We start from the raw sequence: 13,277 nt of genomic DNA on the forward strand, positions 1-13,277 counted from the left end.
CCCATGGGAGAGACTGGGGGTGTCAACAGATCTGGGGATCCTTAAAGGCAGATCTGGGTCACCTTCTTATTTTTCTGAGGTCCCCTCACTCTGATGCAGATATAGGAGGTCCCCTCATCCTGATGCAGGTATAGGGCCATTCTATACTTCTAGGTAAGACCATCGGGGAACTGGGCTCAGCAAATGACAGGAAAGCATACTGGCTAAGTGCAGCAGTGTCCTGGGGTTGTCACCTCTCTGTGTCCTCTGGATTCTTGATGGCAGGACAGATACACTCAGACATAGAGGCAGAATAAAGTGGTGTAGTAGAGCTCAGCCACCTCCTGCTGAGGACACAGAGTCCCACCTAGGGCTAGCAGTAACACAATGTCCCACCATGCTGCTCAATATTCAGCTGGGTGTCCCTTCTGTTGGCCCTGCCTACACAAAGTTCCTGGGTAGGTGAAGCAACAGAAGGTGTACCTAGGTGGCATCGGTAGAGACAGTCTGGGAGGGAAGGGCCAGGGTTCATTGAGGCTGAGTGCCGGTATCACTGCCATGGACTGCCTGCTGTGGGGTACCTGTGCCCTCTGCTTGCTGAACCTGTTGGGAGTTGTAAGTAGCCAGCTCAGGCCTCCTTCTCTTTTCTTCTCCAGCTGGGTGGTGGCTGGCTGCGGCTGGGGAGCTCCCGAGTCTGCTGGCTCCCTCTTTTCTTCCCCCGACTAGTCTCAGATCCTGCCTGGACATGAGCTGTCCCCTTGTTCCCTCACCCATGTCTTATCTGTTTCCTCTGGGGCTCCCGGAGACGTGTGTCCAGAGACTCGATCTTGGAATAGCTGAGGCCAGATAGGGCCTCCCTGTCACACCTGAGCCTGCCCCTTCTCTAAGCCACACGTCCCCAGGCTGCCACCTGTTCCTTCTCAAAAAGAACCAACCAAAACCCCCCAATTGTCCTGTCTCCTGAGCCATCTCCAGCAGGGAGTTTGGCCAGGGATGCTGTGGGGCCTGAGGAGTTAGCTCTTCTGGCTGTGGCATTTGTGGACTCTTTCGTTGGTGATGCCAGGGTTGGAGAGGCTTCAGAAACCAGCCACCGCTCCCTGGCCTGTGCATCAGGGTGTGGGTCAGCCAAAAGAAGAGGCTTCCCTGAATGTGCTGCAACTTCCCAGCAGACTTTCTGGGTCACTGAAAGTAGCATCAGGGGCCAGGAGGGGAGGAGTCACAAGGCACTAGTGGGAGCACGTGGGGACTGAGGCTGCCTTCTTCCTCTGCTGCCTTGCCAGGGTGGCCGTCCGTCCTGGCACCTCACTACCCTTCGCTCAAGATGCTGGCATCTGGGGACCACAAAGTGAACTGTGTGACACTTGAGACTCCATTTGTCTCTGTAAAAAGAGAAACTTGAGTGCGGTGTGGCGGCTCACACCTGCATTTGCAGAGGCAAGAGTATTACAGTGAGTTTGATGTTAGTCTGGGCTACGCTGAGAATGATAGGGCAGCCTACATGGGGCTGCCATGCCTGGGGGAGGTGGTAGGGGATGAGTGATCTGACTTGTCAAGGGCTGGCATGTGGGTGTCATGCAGGTAACTTCCATGAGCTCCCTGTATGCCGCAAAGGACTCACACTCTCCTCTGTGTACACAGCCCCATGAAAGCTTCATTTGGGGGAGGGAACCCTAGACCTAAACCTGTCCTTCAGCAGCTGGGGTAGATACCTGATTAAGGACTAGAGTTGATAGACCAGTGTGTGTGTGTGTGTGTGTGTGTGTGTGTGTGTGTGTGTGTGTGTGTGGTCTTGCAAGGGCATTTGGGTAAGTCTTGAGAGATGTTAGGAATTCTAGTTCTCTTAAGAAAAGGTCAAACGCCAAACCCTAAACATGCCCCAGATCACTTGGGCTCCAGATGGCCTCAGAATCACCCTTCAGAAACACAGAGATGTCCAGAAATCTTAGAGACCATCCCTTGTGGCCCCTGGGCTCTGGGAGGTACCCAACCTGCAATCTTTATGATCACCAAGCCACACATGAAGGCGGCATCCTTCTATCCATCTAATGATCAACTCAGCCACCCTGATACAGGACCCTTATCATCCACCATACCTCCATGCATCCTTATGTGTCCATCTTCCCCCATCTAACTGTCAGTGTGTCTGAACAGCCATCCACTCCACCAGCCCTCCAGCTAGTTCCGCCTCTCCCAGGGACCTCCTTCCTTCCTGCTCGGTGTTCCTTTTCCTCAGTCGGGTGCTATCATCTTCTTGTTCTCCCAGCCACCTGTGTACTCTCCCACTTACAAGTCTGCACATTTGCTCCTGTAACTTGCCTGAGACACCTCAGAAAGCCAACATGCTTGTCAATGGGCTAAACCCAAATGGTTGGCAGGGCTGTGGTTCTTCTGGAGTCTCCTTCCCTGGCCCAAAGCACTTCTTCATCTTCATACTGTAAGCACAGTAGCTCCTTCCACCCTCTCTTCCCATCATTTTCTCTCTGACTTGATCCTTGGGCGTCCTGATGACTCCGGACCCACTCAGATAATCAAAGACATCTTCCTGCTTGGCGAGATTATCTGCTAAGTCCCTTGGCTGTGTCAGGCTTTGGGGATCAGGAAACAGACATCTTTGGGGACCATTGTTCTACCTACCAGGATTGCTTATGCAGAAGCACTTTCAGGGCCTAGAAGTATAGAGCAGGGGGGGATGGGGAAGGAGAAAAGGCCATGTTAGGGACTGCACTGTCATATCCATGGGATCTCTAGATGGCTTTCTTTAACGTGTCTCAGGACTCACTGCCATGAGATGGATTGAATTCGTCCCTCCCTTCTCCCCTCCTCTCTCTGTCCCTCTCTCCCTTCTTTTCCTTCCTCTCCCCCTTTCTTCTGCTTTCTTCTCTCCCTCTTTCTCTCCCCCGATTCTTCTCTCCTTTCTGAACTTCCCCCTCCATTCCCCACTCTCTCCTTCTTTATGCCCCACCCCCCACCAAACGTGCCTTGATACCGGTGGGGCAGATGGGTCTGTCTCAGAATCAGGGCACAGAAATGTCTCCAACTTGGTCTCTGTCTTCAGATCACCAGAGCTAGAGAGCCTGAGGCGCCACTGGGCTTGGCTCATCCTGTCACCATTTCTCCTAGGCACTGGGTCACCTCCACCCAGAATGTGACTTCATTACTCAGCTGAGAGAGGATGAGCTTGCATGTCTTCAGGTGGCAGAGGGGACCAATAACACCTCCCTGGGTATGAAAGGGGTGGAGGATGGATCCTCCCTGATCCTGACATCTCCAGCTTTGCCCTTCAGAATGCCATATCCACTTCCCTCATAGGTCACTCTGTGTCTTCTTCCTCTCCACCTAGGCTGTCCGGGGACCTGGGATGGGCTGCTGTGCTGGCCCCCAACAGGCTCTGGCCAGTGGGTGGCCCTCCCTTGCCCTGACTTCTTCTCTCACTTCAGCTCAGAGGCAGGTGAGTGGCCAAGTATGACAGGGGTGGGGAGCAGGTGGTCCTTTCTAGGTTGCACATCACTGATTTGGTGACAGACGTCCTGGGTTTGAGTGTCACCTTCTCTCTCCTAGTGTTACCCTGAAAAATTTAGTCATCTTGAATAAGGATTGATAACACCAACCTCTCAGTGTAGGATTCGTGAGAGCATGGGGGGTGGGGGTGGGGGCAGGGCTGTCATCCACCCTGTGCTCTCTGGCTCTTACCAGGAGGTGGTACCATGCTGAGGAGGGTGGGGGTCATCGCCTCCTCCACTTCACCATCTGGCCTTCCTCTCTCTTAGGGGGAAGAGGGTGTCTGCTTTCTTCCCTCCTGCCCTTAGGATGTAGAGGTCCATCACTCCACTGTGTTCCTCAGATGAATACTGTTCAACAGAGGTTTCTTGGAGGCCAGAGGTAGACCAGGCTGGTCTGGAACCCTGGCCTCTAGAGAGGACAACTCTTCTCTTCCCATGTTGAAGAACTCCTTGTGCACAGCTCACTGGGACATGTGATTGACAGCCAGGGTCCTCCCACCATCTCCTGGGAAAGGGAGGAATTCTGTCATCAGAGACTCTTGCTTGCCTCTAGGGGATGTGAAGAGGGACTGCACCATCACTGGCTGGTCTGATCCCTTCCCACCATACCCTGTGGCCTGCCCTGTGCCCTTGGAGCTGCTAACCGAGGAGGTAAGCTGTCCCAGTCAGTGACCACAAATACAGATAAAAGGGATAGATTACTATCTCGGTAGGTGGCTGCCGTTCCCACCATAGCCATCACGTGGGCATAGTATTTACCAGAGTTGTCCAGCAGATGGCGGTAAAGTGCCTAGTGAAGGTGGCCCGTTTACTCAAGGGTGACACTTGGGCTCCTTTGCTTTGAGGGAGAAGGGAAGCAGAGGGCCAGCTGAAAGTTCTGGTCACTCTCCTCTTGGTCAGCCTTTTCTGTTCTCAGGTTCTAGTGCAGGAGCTTTAGTTATTTCAGAGGAAGCAGACTGCGGGCCGTGCTAGACAGGAAGCACTTGCTCTCTCTGGTCCTCAGCCAGTAGGACAGTGTACTGGACGGTGGCATGGGCAAGAGGAGGAACTCAAGGATGTGGTAATTACAGAGACCCCTGGCTCTGGGCAGCGTACCTCACACTCTGTACAGAGCAGGGTCTTCACAAGGCCCATCCACACTCACAGTCCCATTTCCCTCAGCCCTCAGCCCCAAGAGCGAAAGTGTGGGCGTGCTTATCTTTCAGATGTAGATCCAGGTCAGAGAGGCACAGGAATTGCCTGAGATGAACAGCAGGGCTGGAGTGGAGGCGGCACCTGGCCGTATTACACCGCCAACTCGGGCTGATTCAAACACTTGGGCCCCACAGAGCCTTTTCCTGCCTGCCTGGGGCTGTTCCTGGTGTCCTGGACGCCACCTTTACCTGGGAGTGACTGTGTTCTCAAAAGGGCAGTTAGCTGGTGTCAGTGAACAGGGCTACTTTCTCCTTGGACTTTTGTTCACCTCCGGGGAGGTGATTTCTGCGGCCTTGTCCCATTCCTGCAGCCTCAGTGCCCGTACGGGGGCTTTCTGTGGCATCAGTGCCTGGGCAGTTGGTGGAGCTGCAGGCCACCTGCTTGATGGCCAAACCTCTGTTCTGCTTCTGTCGTCTCCAGCAATCTTACTTCTCCACGGTGAAGATCATCTACACCACTGGCCACAGCATCTCCGTTGTCGCCCTCTGCATGGCTATTGCCGTCCTGGTTACCCTCAGGTGCACTATTCTTGTCACTTGCTCAGTGACCTTCACTGACTCCTCTACTGTCCGGGGACCAAGTTCTTTGCCTGGATGGTCAGGAGGGGCTCAGAGCTACATGAGACGACCATGGCTGACTTCTTGCCTTTTCCCCAGTGTGTGGGCTGTCACACTAGAACTCAGTTCCATGGCCACACAAGTGCTCATACAGAGCTCAGTCTGTTTGCTTCCAGTGCCTTCTTTTGCTTGGTGGTGTGTCCACTGCTGCCAACACTGCAAGTCCAGCTCTCTTCGGGTTCTAAGAATCCTCCTTGCCTCTGTATGACACCCTTTGATGGATGCAACCTTCTGAGCACTTTAGTGCTTTTTGGTTTGGTTTTCAGGATTGGGGCTTGAATCCAGGGTCCCCTGCATGGGCTCTGCCACCAAACCCACCCTTAGCCCTTACAAGTGGGTGCAATGGCTTTCCAGCCTTCAGAGGCTGAGTTCCCCAAGGGGCTATGTCTCTGATCACCCAGAGGCTCCCATAGGCTCTGCTGGGCTGTGGCTGCCTCTGCACCCACAATTACAGAGCTGTCTGAAGGTGAGGCTGTAGTCAGGTTGCTCTTGTACTTGAACCTAACCCAGGAGGACGCTGGCCAGATGACCTTCAGGGTCAGACTGACACACTCCGTTCACTTCTACTCAGTTCTTTGGTTTTGATTTTATTTGATATGGCATTAGCTGCTTTGCATGTGCTCCCTTCTGCCCAGCTCCCCAGCCACGCCAGGCCTACTATAGGCCCTTGGGAAGCTCTCTTGCCGCCAGAGCCCCGATTCATCTCTCCTGTCCCTTCCAGGAGGCTCCACTGCCCTCGGAACTACATCCACATGCAGCTGTTTGCCACTTTCATCCTCAAGGCCAGCGCTGTGTTCCTGAAGGATGCTGCCCTCTTCCAGGGCGATAGCACGGACCACTGCGGCTTGTCCACTGTAAAGGCTGTGGCTGGAGGGGGTTGGGGCAGAGGGAAGAGGGCAGAGGACGGGCCTGAATGTTCCTGGCCTGTTGCCACACAGGCTGCCCCTGGACTCATGGCCAGTGGCAAGTGAAGGAAGCCTCAGGAAGCCTCAGGGTTTCTTCACATATTCGTAGATCACAGTGTCAATCTGAGCTGCTTCCTGCTGCCAGGCCACCCCACAGCCACCATCCCTCCTTCACCCATGCTCCCGTTTACGTTGGCTCCGGTACCCAGCCAGCCATTTCATTGCCTTTAATGAGTATCCAAGGACCAGGGTGGAGCTTGGCCCCTCCTTCCAGAAGCACCTAGGGGACAGGAAGCACCCAGATCTGGGGACTAGTGGGTTGAGAAAGCTGAGAACTAAGGAAATGAAAGGGCTTCAGGGAGGAGGTGGCCTTGGAGCTACGTGGGCACAACAGTAGAGAGACCAGGAGGAGGCTCTGAGTGACAGCAGAGCCACCCAACTGGAAGTTCTAAGTGGAGGAGCCAGGAAAGGAGAGGAGAGGAGCAGATTGAACACTGAAGGGGTCGGAGTTCAAGGTCTTCGAAAGTGTTCTGGAAATGAATAGATAAGCGACTCCCCAGACCAACAAGTGGCCTGCTTTAATTAATGGATTAATTGCTGAATGAGAGGCACACTTACTTAGGCCGGGCAGCATACCAAGTGCTTTACATGTATCGTCTCGTGTGATCTTCAAATGCTGTGAAAGCCTCACTTTAAGCCTGTTTTGTTAACGAGGGGCAGCTGGCCAGGGCAGTCACCCAGCTACACACTTGGAGAATGGATAGAGCTTGGGCAGCGGGCTCAGAGGTGGTACTGTTGTCCACACAGGTAGGTGAGGGAGCAAGGCCGATAGTCACATGCATGATGAGAGCATCTACATTCGAAGATCGCAGATCAAAGCTGTGCATGGATGACCAGGCCATGATTATCACTCTAAAGAACTTCAGCTTTAGAAGGTCATATAGCAGAGGACATAGAGCAGTTCTTAGTGACCCTGAGACAAGGCCATAAGAGGTCCTGGAGTTCTTCCTTTACATGTTTGACAGAGGGCACATGTGAACCCAACCTGTCTGTCCTCTGTCCGTCACAATTATACTGTCAAATTCCTTTTGGGGCAGCCCAAGGAATGGAGCGGTCCAGCCCAGGGTAGAGGGGACCTGAGGGTTTAGTGTCTCAGTGGGGTGAAGGAGACCCAGTGGGGTCTGAAATGGGGCCCCAAGATCTGACACGTCAACTCCCTGCTTCCAGATCCTGTGCAAGGTCTCTGTGGCCATCTCCCACTTTGCCACCATGACCAACTTCAGCTGGCTGCTGGCAGAAGCTGTCTACCTGAGCTGGCTGTTGGCCTCCACATCCCCCAGGTCCCAACCGGCTTTCTGGTGGCTGGTTCTTGCTGGCTGGGGTGAGCATCAAGGGCTCATTGGCCACCATAGGGGAGGTGGAGGCTGGGAGGGCCCAGGGAGCTCTTAAAGAGGCCTTTCTTATTGTGGGTGACCCTGAGGCCCAGAGAGGGGAAGGGACAAGCCACAGTTCTGTACTGAGCATGGGGAAGTAGACCAGATTCCCACAAGCCATTGCCTGGTCCCCGCCGTTATGGTCTGCACGTGGCTTACAGATTGGTGGGGAGCGGAGTCTAAACTCAAAGGAAAGCATGGGGGAAACTCACTCACACTAGTGTCATCTCACCCGCAGGGCTCCCTGTGCTATGCACTGGTACATGGGTGGGCTGCAAACTGGCTTTTGAGGACACGGCGTGAGTAGAACAACTCCCTCACCCCCATGCTGTCTGCAGGGCGTGCAGTAGACCGTCTAAGGAGGAGGAGGGAACCCCTAGCTTAGAGTGTCGCAGGTGTACAGGCTGTCGTTAGCACAGGGATGGGGATGGGGGTGGGGGAGCTCCGGCAGGAGAGGCTGTGAGAGCTGTGAATCTCTGGAGACCAGCTCTGAGCAGGCCTTTTACAGGAAGGGAAACATCCGAAGAGTCAGCCAGCCTTCACTGGGGCTCTCCTATAGAAAGGCTGAGACAGAAGGTCAGGCCAGAGGGCGATAGAGAGAGGCTGAAGGCTTGAGCACTAGATGGGAGAGGATCCCAGAAGCCATAGAATGTGTGGCTAGGTGTATCATCACCGTAGAAAAGGGGCTCCTTCAAGCCCAGGCTGTCTTCTTCCCAGGTGCTGGGACCTAGACGACAGCTCCCCCTACTGGTGGATCATCAAAGGGCCCGTAGTCCTCTCTGTTGGGGTCAGTCTCTGAGGCCAGCATCCTTTGCCTAATTCAGCCAGCCTCTAGGTTTCTTTGTATGGTCCTGCAGGGGTGGTTACATGACTACCCGAAGGAAACCAGGAAACTGGTGTCTAGCTTCCCTGGCAGCCTCTCCGGGCCACACTCACTGGTTGGTTTGTCAGCTCCTAGACCTGTTTTCTAGTTTCCATTGTGTCTGGCTTGCTGGTGAGCATCTCTTTGCTGGGGCGGTAATGGTTGGAGATGGCGCCTATAGGTGAGCACTCAGCTGCTCCCACTCTCCATGTGGCATGGCTCCTGTGAATGTGTTATTTCTTCCCAGCAGAGAAACTGCCAGTGATGGACAGCTGCTTTATCCCTTAGTGACCCTGGGAGGTGGCTGGAGGCAGATGGCCAGCGCGGACTCTCACCCTTGCTGGCAGGGCTGGAGAGGGAGGGGGGGGCTCAGTCTTCCTCTGACTTGCATCTCATGGGCTTGAGGTTCCTAGTCACCAAAGGGGCTGGGGCCAATCCTGGGCCACCTGGTGCTGCCTCTGACTTTTGCACCCTCTTTCCTGTGCCTCATTTTCAGGTGAACTTTGGGCTGTTTCTCAATATCATTTGTATCCTGCTGAGGAAACTGGAGCCTGCACAGGGTGGCCTTCACACTCGGGCTCAGTACTGGTACTGTGCATGTGTTCGTGTGTGTGTGTGTGTGTGTGTGTGTGTGTGTGTGTGTGTGTGTGTTTGAGGAATCCTCATGGAAAGCACTCGGAGGGAATGACATTTGTTTTTTGTCTCATCTGGCAGTTATTTATTACCTTGGTCTTGTCCCTATGCCCCCTAGAGAGAGAACAGATCTGGCACCTGCCTCCCATGAGATCACAGTACAGGAAAGTGGGACACAAAACTGCCAGTTACCATGGCAAATGGCTGACAAGTGCTGCATCTGTTTCTATGGAGGCCCGGAGAAGGAGATTAAATCTAGATGGGGAATATCTAGAAAGGGGACTTAGAGAAGGCTTCCTGGAAGAAGCAGACTTTGAAAGATGTATCTAGACTCTGGAGTAGCTGGGATAACTGCATGGCCACAGCAGTGTGATGAGCCTTAGTAAAGAAGCCTGAGATTTGTGGGAAGGACAGAGTCTCCAGGGAGATGATGGTAGGCAGCCTCGTAATAGAATTTGTCTTTTCCAAGGCGGCTTTCCAAGTCAACACTTCTCCTTATCCCACTGTTTGGAATTCATTACATCATCTTCAACTTCCTGCCTGACGGTGCTGGCCTTGGCATTCGCCTACCCCTGGAGCTGGGACTGGGCTCCTTCCAGGTGAGACTTCCCCATGGGCATTCCTTCCTTCCAAGGATTATGGCAGCAGACCTTGACTAACTTCATGTTAGGGTGCGGCCTATTGTTACACATTGTCTATTCAATTATCTGTCCATCCATCCACCTGTCCACCTTCCATTTACCTTTATATCTCTCTACTAATACATTCATCTGCCTGTTCCCCAGATATTCATCCATCCACCCATGTACCCACCCACTCACCCACTCACTCACCCATCCATCCACCATCCATTATCCGTTAATCAATTCAGCACTGTTTCTTCCTTCCAATCATTCCCATCTACCTATCCATCACCTGCTCATCCATCTATCCTTTATTATCTAACCATCAATTCTTTTTTCCTTCCTCCCTCTCATTCATTTATCCATCATTTGTTATCAATTGATCCACCCACCCACCTATCCATCTTTCCATCCATTTTTTCTTTCTTTCTTCCCTTCCTTTCTCTTTCCTTCCATCTGCTCCAGTCACTCCTGCATCATTCCACTCACTCTCCATCCATCCATCCATCCATCCATCCATCCATCCATCCATCCATATTTCTTTCCATATATCATCCATCCATACATCCATTCTTCCTTTCATTCCTTTTCCTTCAGTCCACTTGCCTATCCATTCATTCTTCTTTCTACTCATCTGTTCATCTATCCTCTATCCATATGTCAACGCATCTATCCATCCATCCATCCATCCATCCATCCATCCATCCATCCATTTATCCTTTCCATCTATCCATATCCATCCACCCATCCTCTGATCTATCATCCATCCATTCATATATCTGTTCTTCCTTCTATTCCTCCTTCCTTCAATCCACTTGCCCATACATTCATCCTTCTTTACATCTATCTTCCCATCCATCCATCCATCTATCCATCCATCCATCCATATGTTCACCCATCTGTCCTTCCTTCCTTCCTCTTACTCATATGTCCACTCATTTATCCATCCATACATTCATTTATTAATCTATCTCATATTTTCAATTATTACCGAGTACCTATTGTGTATCAGGTTGTGTGCTCACTAATGTAGATACAAAAATGAAGATACACAGTGAGATGGGGCTATCTACACAGCCCTGGCAGGCACGACTTGGTCTGTCTAGAGCACTGTGAGTAATGAATGAATGAGGGAGAAAACAAGAGAAAGACTGCCACCTTCCAAGGTCAGCCAAAGTGTTCTCATGGACTCCTTCCTTCCTCTTTGATCCCACAGGGCTTCATTGTTGCTGTCCTCTACTGCTTCCTCAACCAAGAGGTATGTGTGCTCCCGATGGCTCACTTTTACTCAACAAGTAGAATTTCTCCTCAGTCTCCTTTTCTTTTGCCCCTGCTCTATAAATTCCAGCTAGGCTGACTTCCATAATCCTCCACTCTTGTGAGCCTTTGTGGGAGCAGGTCCTGAGTTTCTGAATCAATTCGAACCTGAATACTTTCTGAATACCTTGTACACATCCTTCTTCTGAGCTGGGATATTTTCTACCACCAACTCATGAGATGGAGGAGGTCTTTCAGGGGTCAAGGAACGGTGGAGGACAAAGTAGATCAGTTAGTGGACAGAGAGTGAAAGAACAGAGACAGGAACCAAGAAAGTCAGAGGTTCATATAGAAGGAACTAGGGGAAAGCATCAGATGCAGAGACTGGAAGAGCCAGAGCAGAACAGCAACTAGAGAAAAACTCTGGAAAAAAGGGAATCTAGACCAGGATGCCAGAAGTGGAGGCAGAGGTGGAGCACGCAGACAGCATAGAGGCCATGGCACATGTGGGATTCCAGGAGAAGGCAGGCTGCTGAGAAGAGACGTTCACTCTGAAGACCCTGTGGGTTCTCCTCTTGTGAAAGTTCTGCATGTGGAGACAGGCAGGGTGCACAGCAGCATCACAGATCCTCCTGATGGCCCTGTATTTGGCAGGGCTCTGTGGTCGGCCAACCTGGACAACTCCTGTCCTATTTCTCTATGGTTAGGAAATTCCTTCCTTCCTCCTTCTCTTCCTTCTGTCCTTCCTTTAACCTGACCATCCATTCATCTTTCTTTCTATCTATCTGTCCATCCATCCTACCTTATCTGCCACCTCTGTCCCCAACTGTCCTTCTTCCTCTCCGATGCTCAGTGTACCCAACCTGGTCTCTGAGTCTTGTTCAGTCTTATCTGTGATGTCAACACAAGAACATAGTATCTGAGACTAGCAGTCCTAAGGTCCTGGGAGCTCTGGAAGAGGGTGGAGTAAGGATCAACCCTACAGAGGTGAGTTCAGTCTGGGAAAGGAGTTCACACAGAAAGTAGGTTGTGAGGGGATCTGTTTTAGGAAGCAGAGTTGGACATGAGGTGGTCATATACTTTTGGCAACAGGGAACTCACTTCCTTTCAATTACACTTTCTATTTTTGATTCCCAGAATAGGAACCAGTTTCCCCTTTCTCCATCATACAGCCCCAGATTAGCTATCAGGCAGAACGTCTCTCGGCTTCCTCTGTCCCTCAGCCAGACACAGATATAGATGGCTCCACTCCCTCTTCCCAGTTTTCTCTCTCCACTGGCCTCCATGACTTGAACATTAAGACAAGGGTAGGTCAAAGCCACTCAGAGAGGACCATCTAGGGATCTGGCCAGGAGGCGCAGAGGGTACCCATGTGTTTGACTGGCCTCAGACACAGGCAGTGCTGAACGAAATAGAAAGAGTTAAAGGCCAAATGCCAGAAACACTCCAATTTCCTGGCCAGGAAGGCCTCCAGAGGCTATACGTGGTAGGGCCCATGACCAGGCTTTCCTAGCCTGCCCTATTTCTCCCACACCATCTCTCCGGGCACCTTTAGTCTCCTGGGGTTAAGCTGAGGAGAGGCAGTGGGGTCTTTTTTTAACATCCTCTCCCTTGTCTGTGGAGGTGAGGACGGAGATCTCACGCAAGTGGTATGGCCACGACCCTGAACTTCTGCCAGCACGTCGGACCTGCACTGAGTGGACCACGCCTCCCCGACCGAGAGTGAAGAAGGTGCTGACCTCAGAGTGCTAGGCCAGTCATCCCCAGGGGCTGAGCCCCATTCCCTGTACTCAACCTGCCATGCCACTGTGGGCAAGGGGGTCCTCCCTCCCGCTCTTTGCATCTTCTTTCCCCAGGTGCCTGTATGTCAACCTCTGACTTTCTCAGCTCCTGTCTCTGCCCCCATCTGTTCTTTCCTCCCATCCAGGGCTATTGCCCAAGGCCCAGGGAAACCAATAAACTTGTACGTGAATGATCCGTGGTTGAGTCAATGTGGCTCTGAAGGGGGGCTCTGTAGCAGCCTTTATTTGTACTTCTGGTGCATTCCTCACTCCTTGGCTCCAGCTGCCTTATCACCATTTGTCTCCATAAGAATTCTCATGTTTTATTTATTTTTTAAAAGCACTCTCTTTTGTCCTAACCCCTCCTCCCATCCCCCACTCTTTCCACAGGCAAAGATGCGAATCTTTGCATTTCTATGTGTCTTGCAAATGTGGAGTGTGCCACGTGTCTGTGTTTGAGTTCAAATAAATGCTATCCGTTATGTGTCTCATC

The 13,277-nt window shown here is 52.1% G+C and overlaps 1 protein-coding gene across 1 annotated transcript; it reads left to right on the forward strand.

The window, feature by feature from the left end:
• The first annotated feature begins 537 nt into the window (after positions 1 to 537).
• Ghrhr (growth hormone releasing hormone receptor) lies at positions 538 to 12,853 on the forward strand. The gene is made up of 13 exons (XM_059256685.1): positions 538 to 594; positions 3,100 to 3,202; positions 3,320 to 3,427; positions 4,033 to 4,130; positions 5,094 to 5,191; positions 6,012 to 6,144; positions 7,423 to 7,576; positions 7,867 to 7,927; positions 8,346 to 8,415; positions 8,987 to 9,078; positions 9,593 to 9,722; positions 10,963 to 11,004; positions 12,627 to 12,853. Exons 1-13 carry the CDS (start codon positions 538 to 540, stop codon positions 12,753 to 12,755), a joined length of 1,275 nt encoding a protein of 424 aa, XP_059112668.1. The 3' UTR covers positions 12,756 to 12,853.
• Positions 12,854 to 13,277: the final 424 nt, after the last annotated feature.

This window comes from Peromyscus eremicus, chromosome 3 (genome assembly GCF_949786415.1).
Source record: "Peromyscus eremicus chromosome 3, PerEre_H2_v1, whole genome shotgun sequence".
Taxonomy (NCBI): Eukaryota; Metazoa; Chordata; class Mammalia; order Rodentia; family Cricetidae; genus Peromyscus; species Peromyscus eremicus.

Bases quoted from the DNA above. Each gene is read 5' to 3' on its own strand.
- Ghrhr (XM_059256685.1), top strand. From the start codon at position 538: ATGGACTGCCTGCTGTGGGGTACCTGTGCCCTCTGCTTGCTGAACCTG. The intron at 7,928-8,345 runs GTGAGTAGAACA...TCTTCTTCCCAG, and splicing joins CTGGCTTTTGAGGACACGGC to GTGCTGGGACCTAGACGACA. The intron at 9,079-9,592 runs GTACTGTGCATG...GTCTTTTCCAAG, and splicing joins CACACTCGGGCTCAGTACTG to GCGGCTTTCCAAGTCAACAC.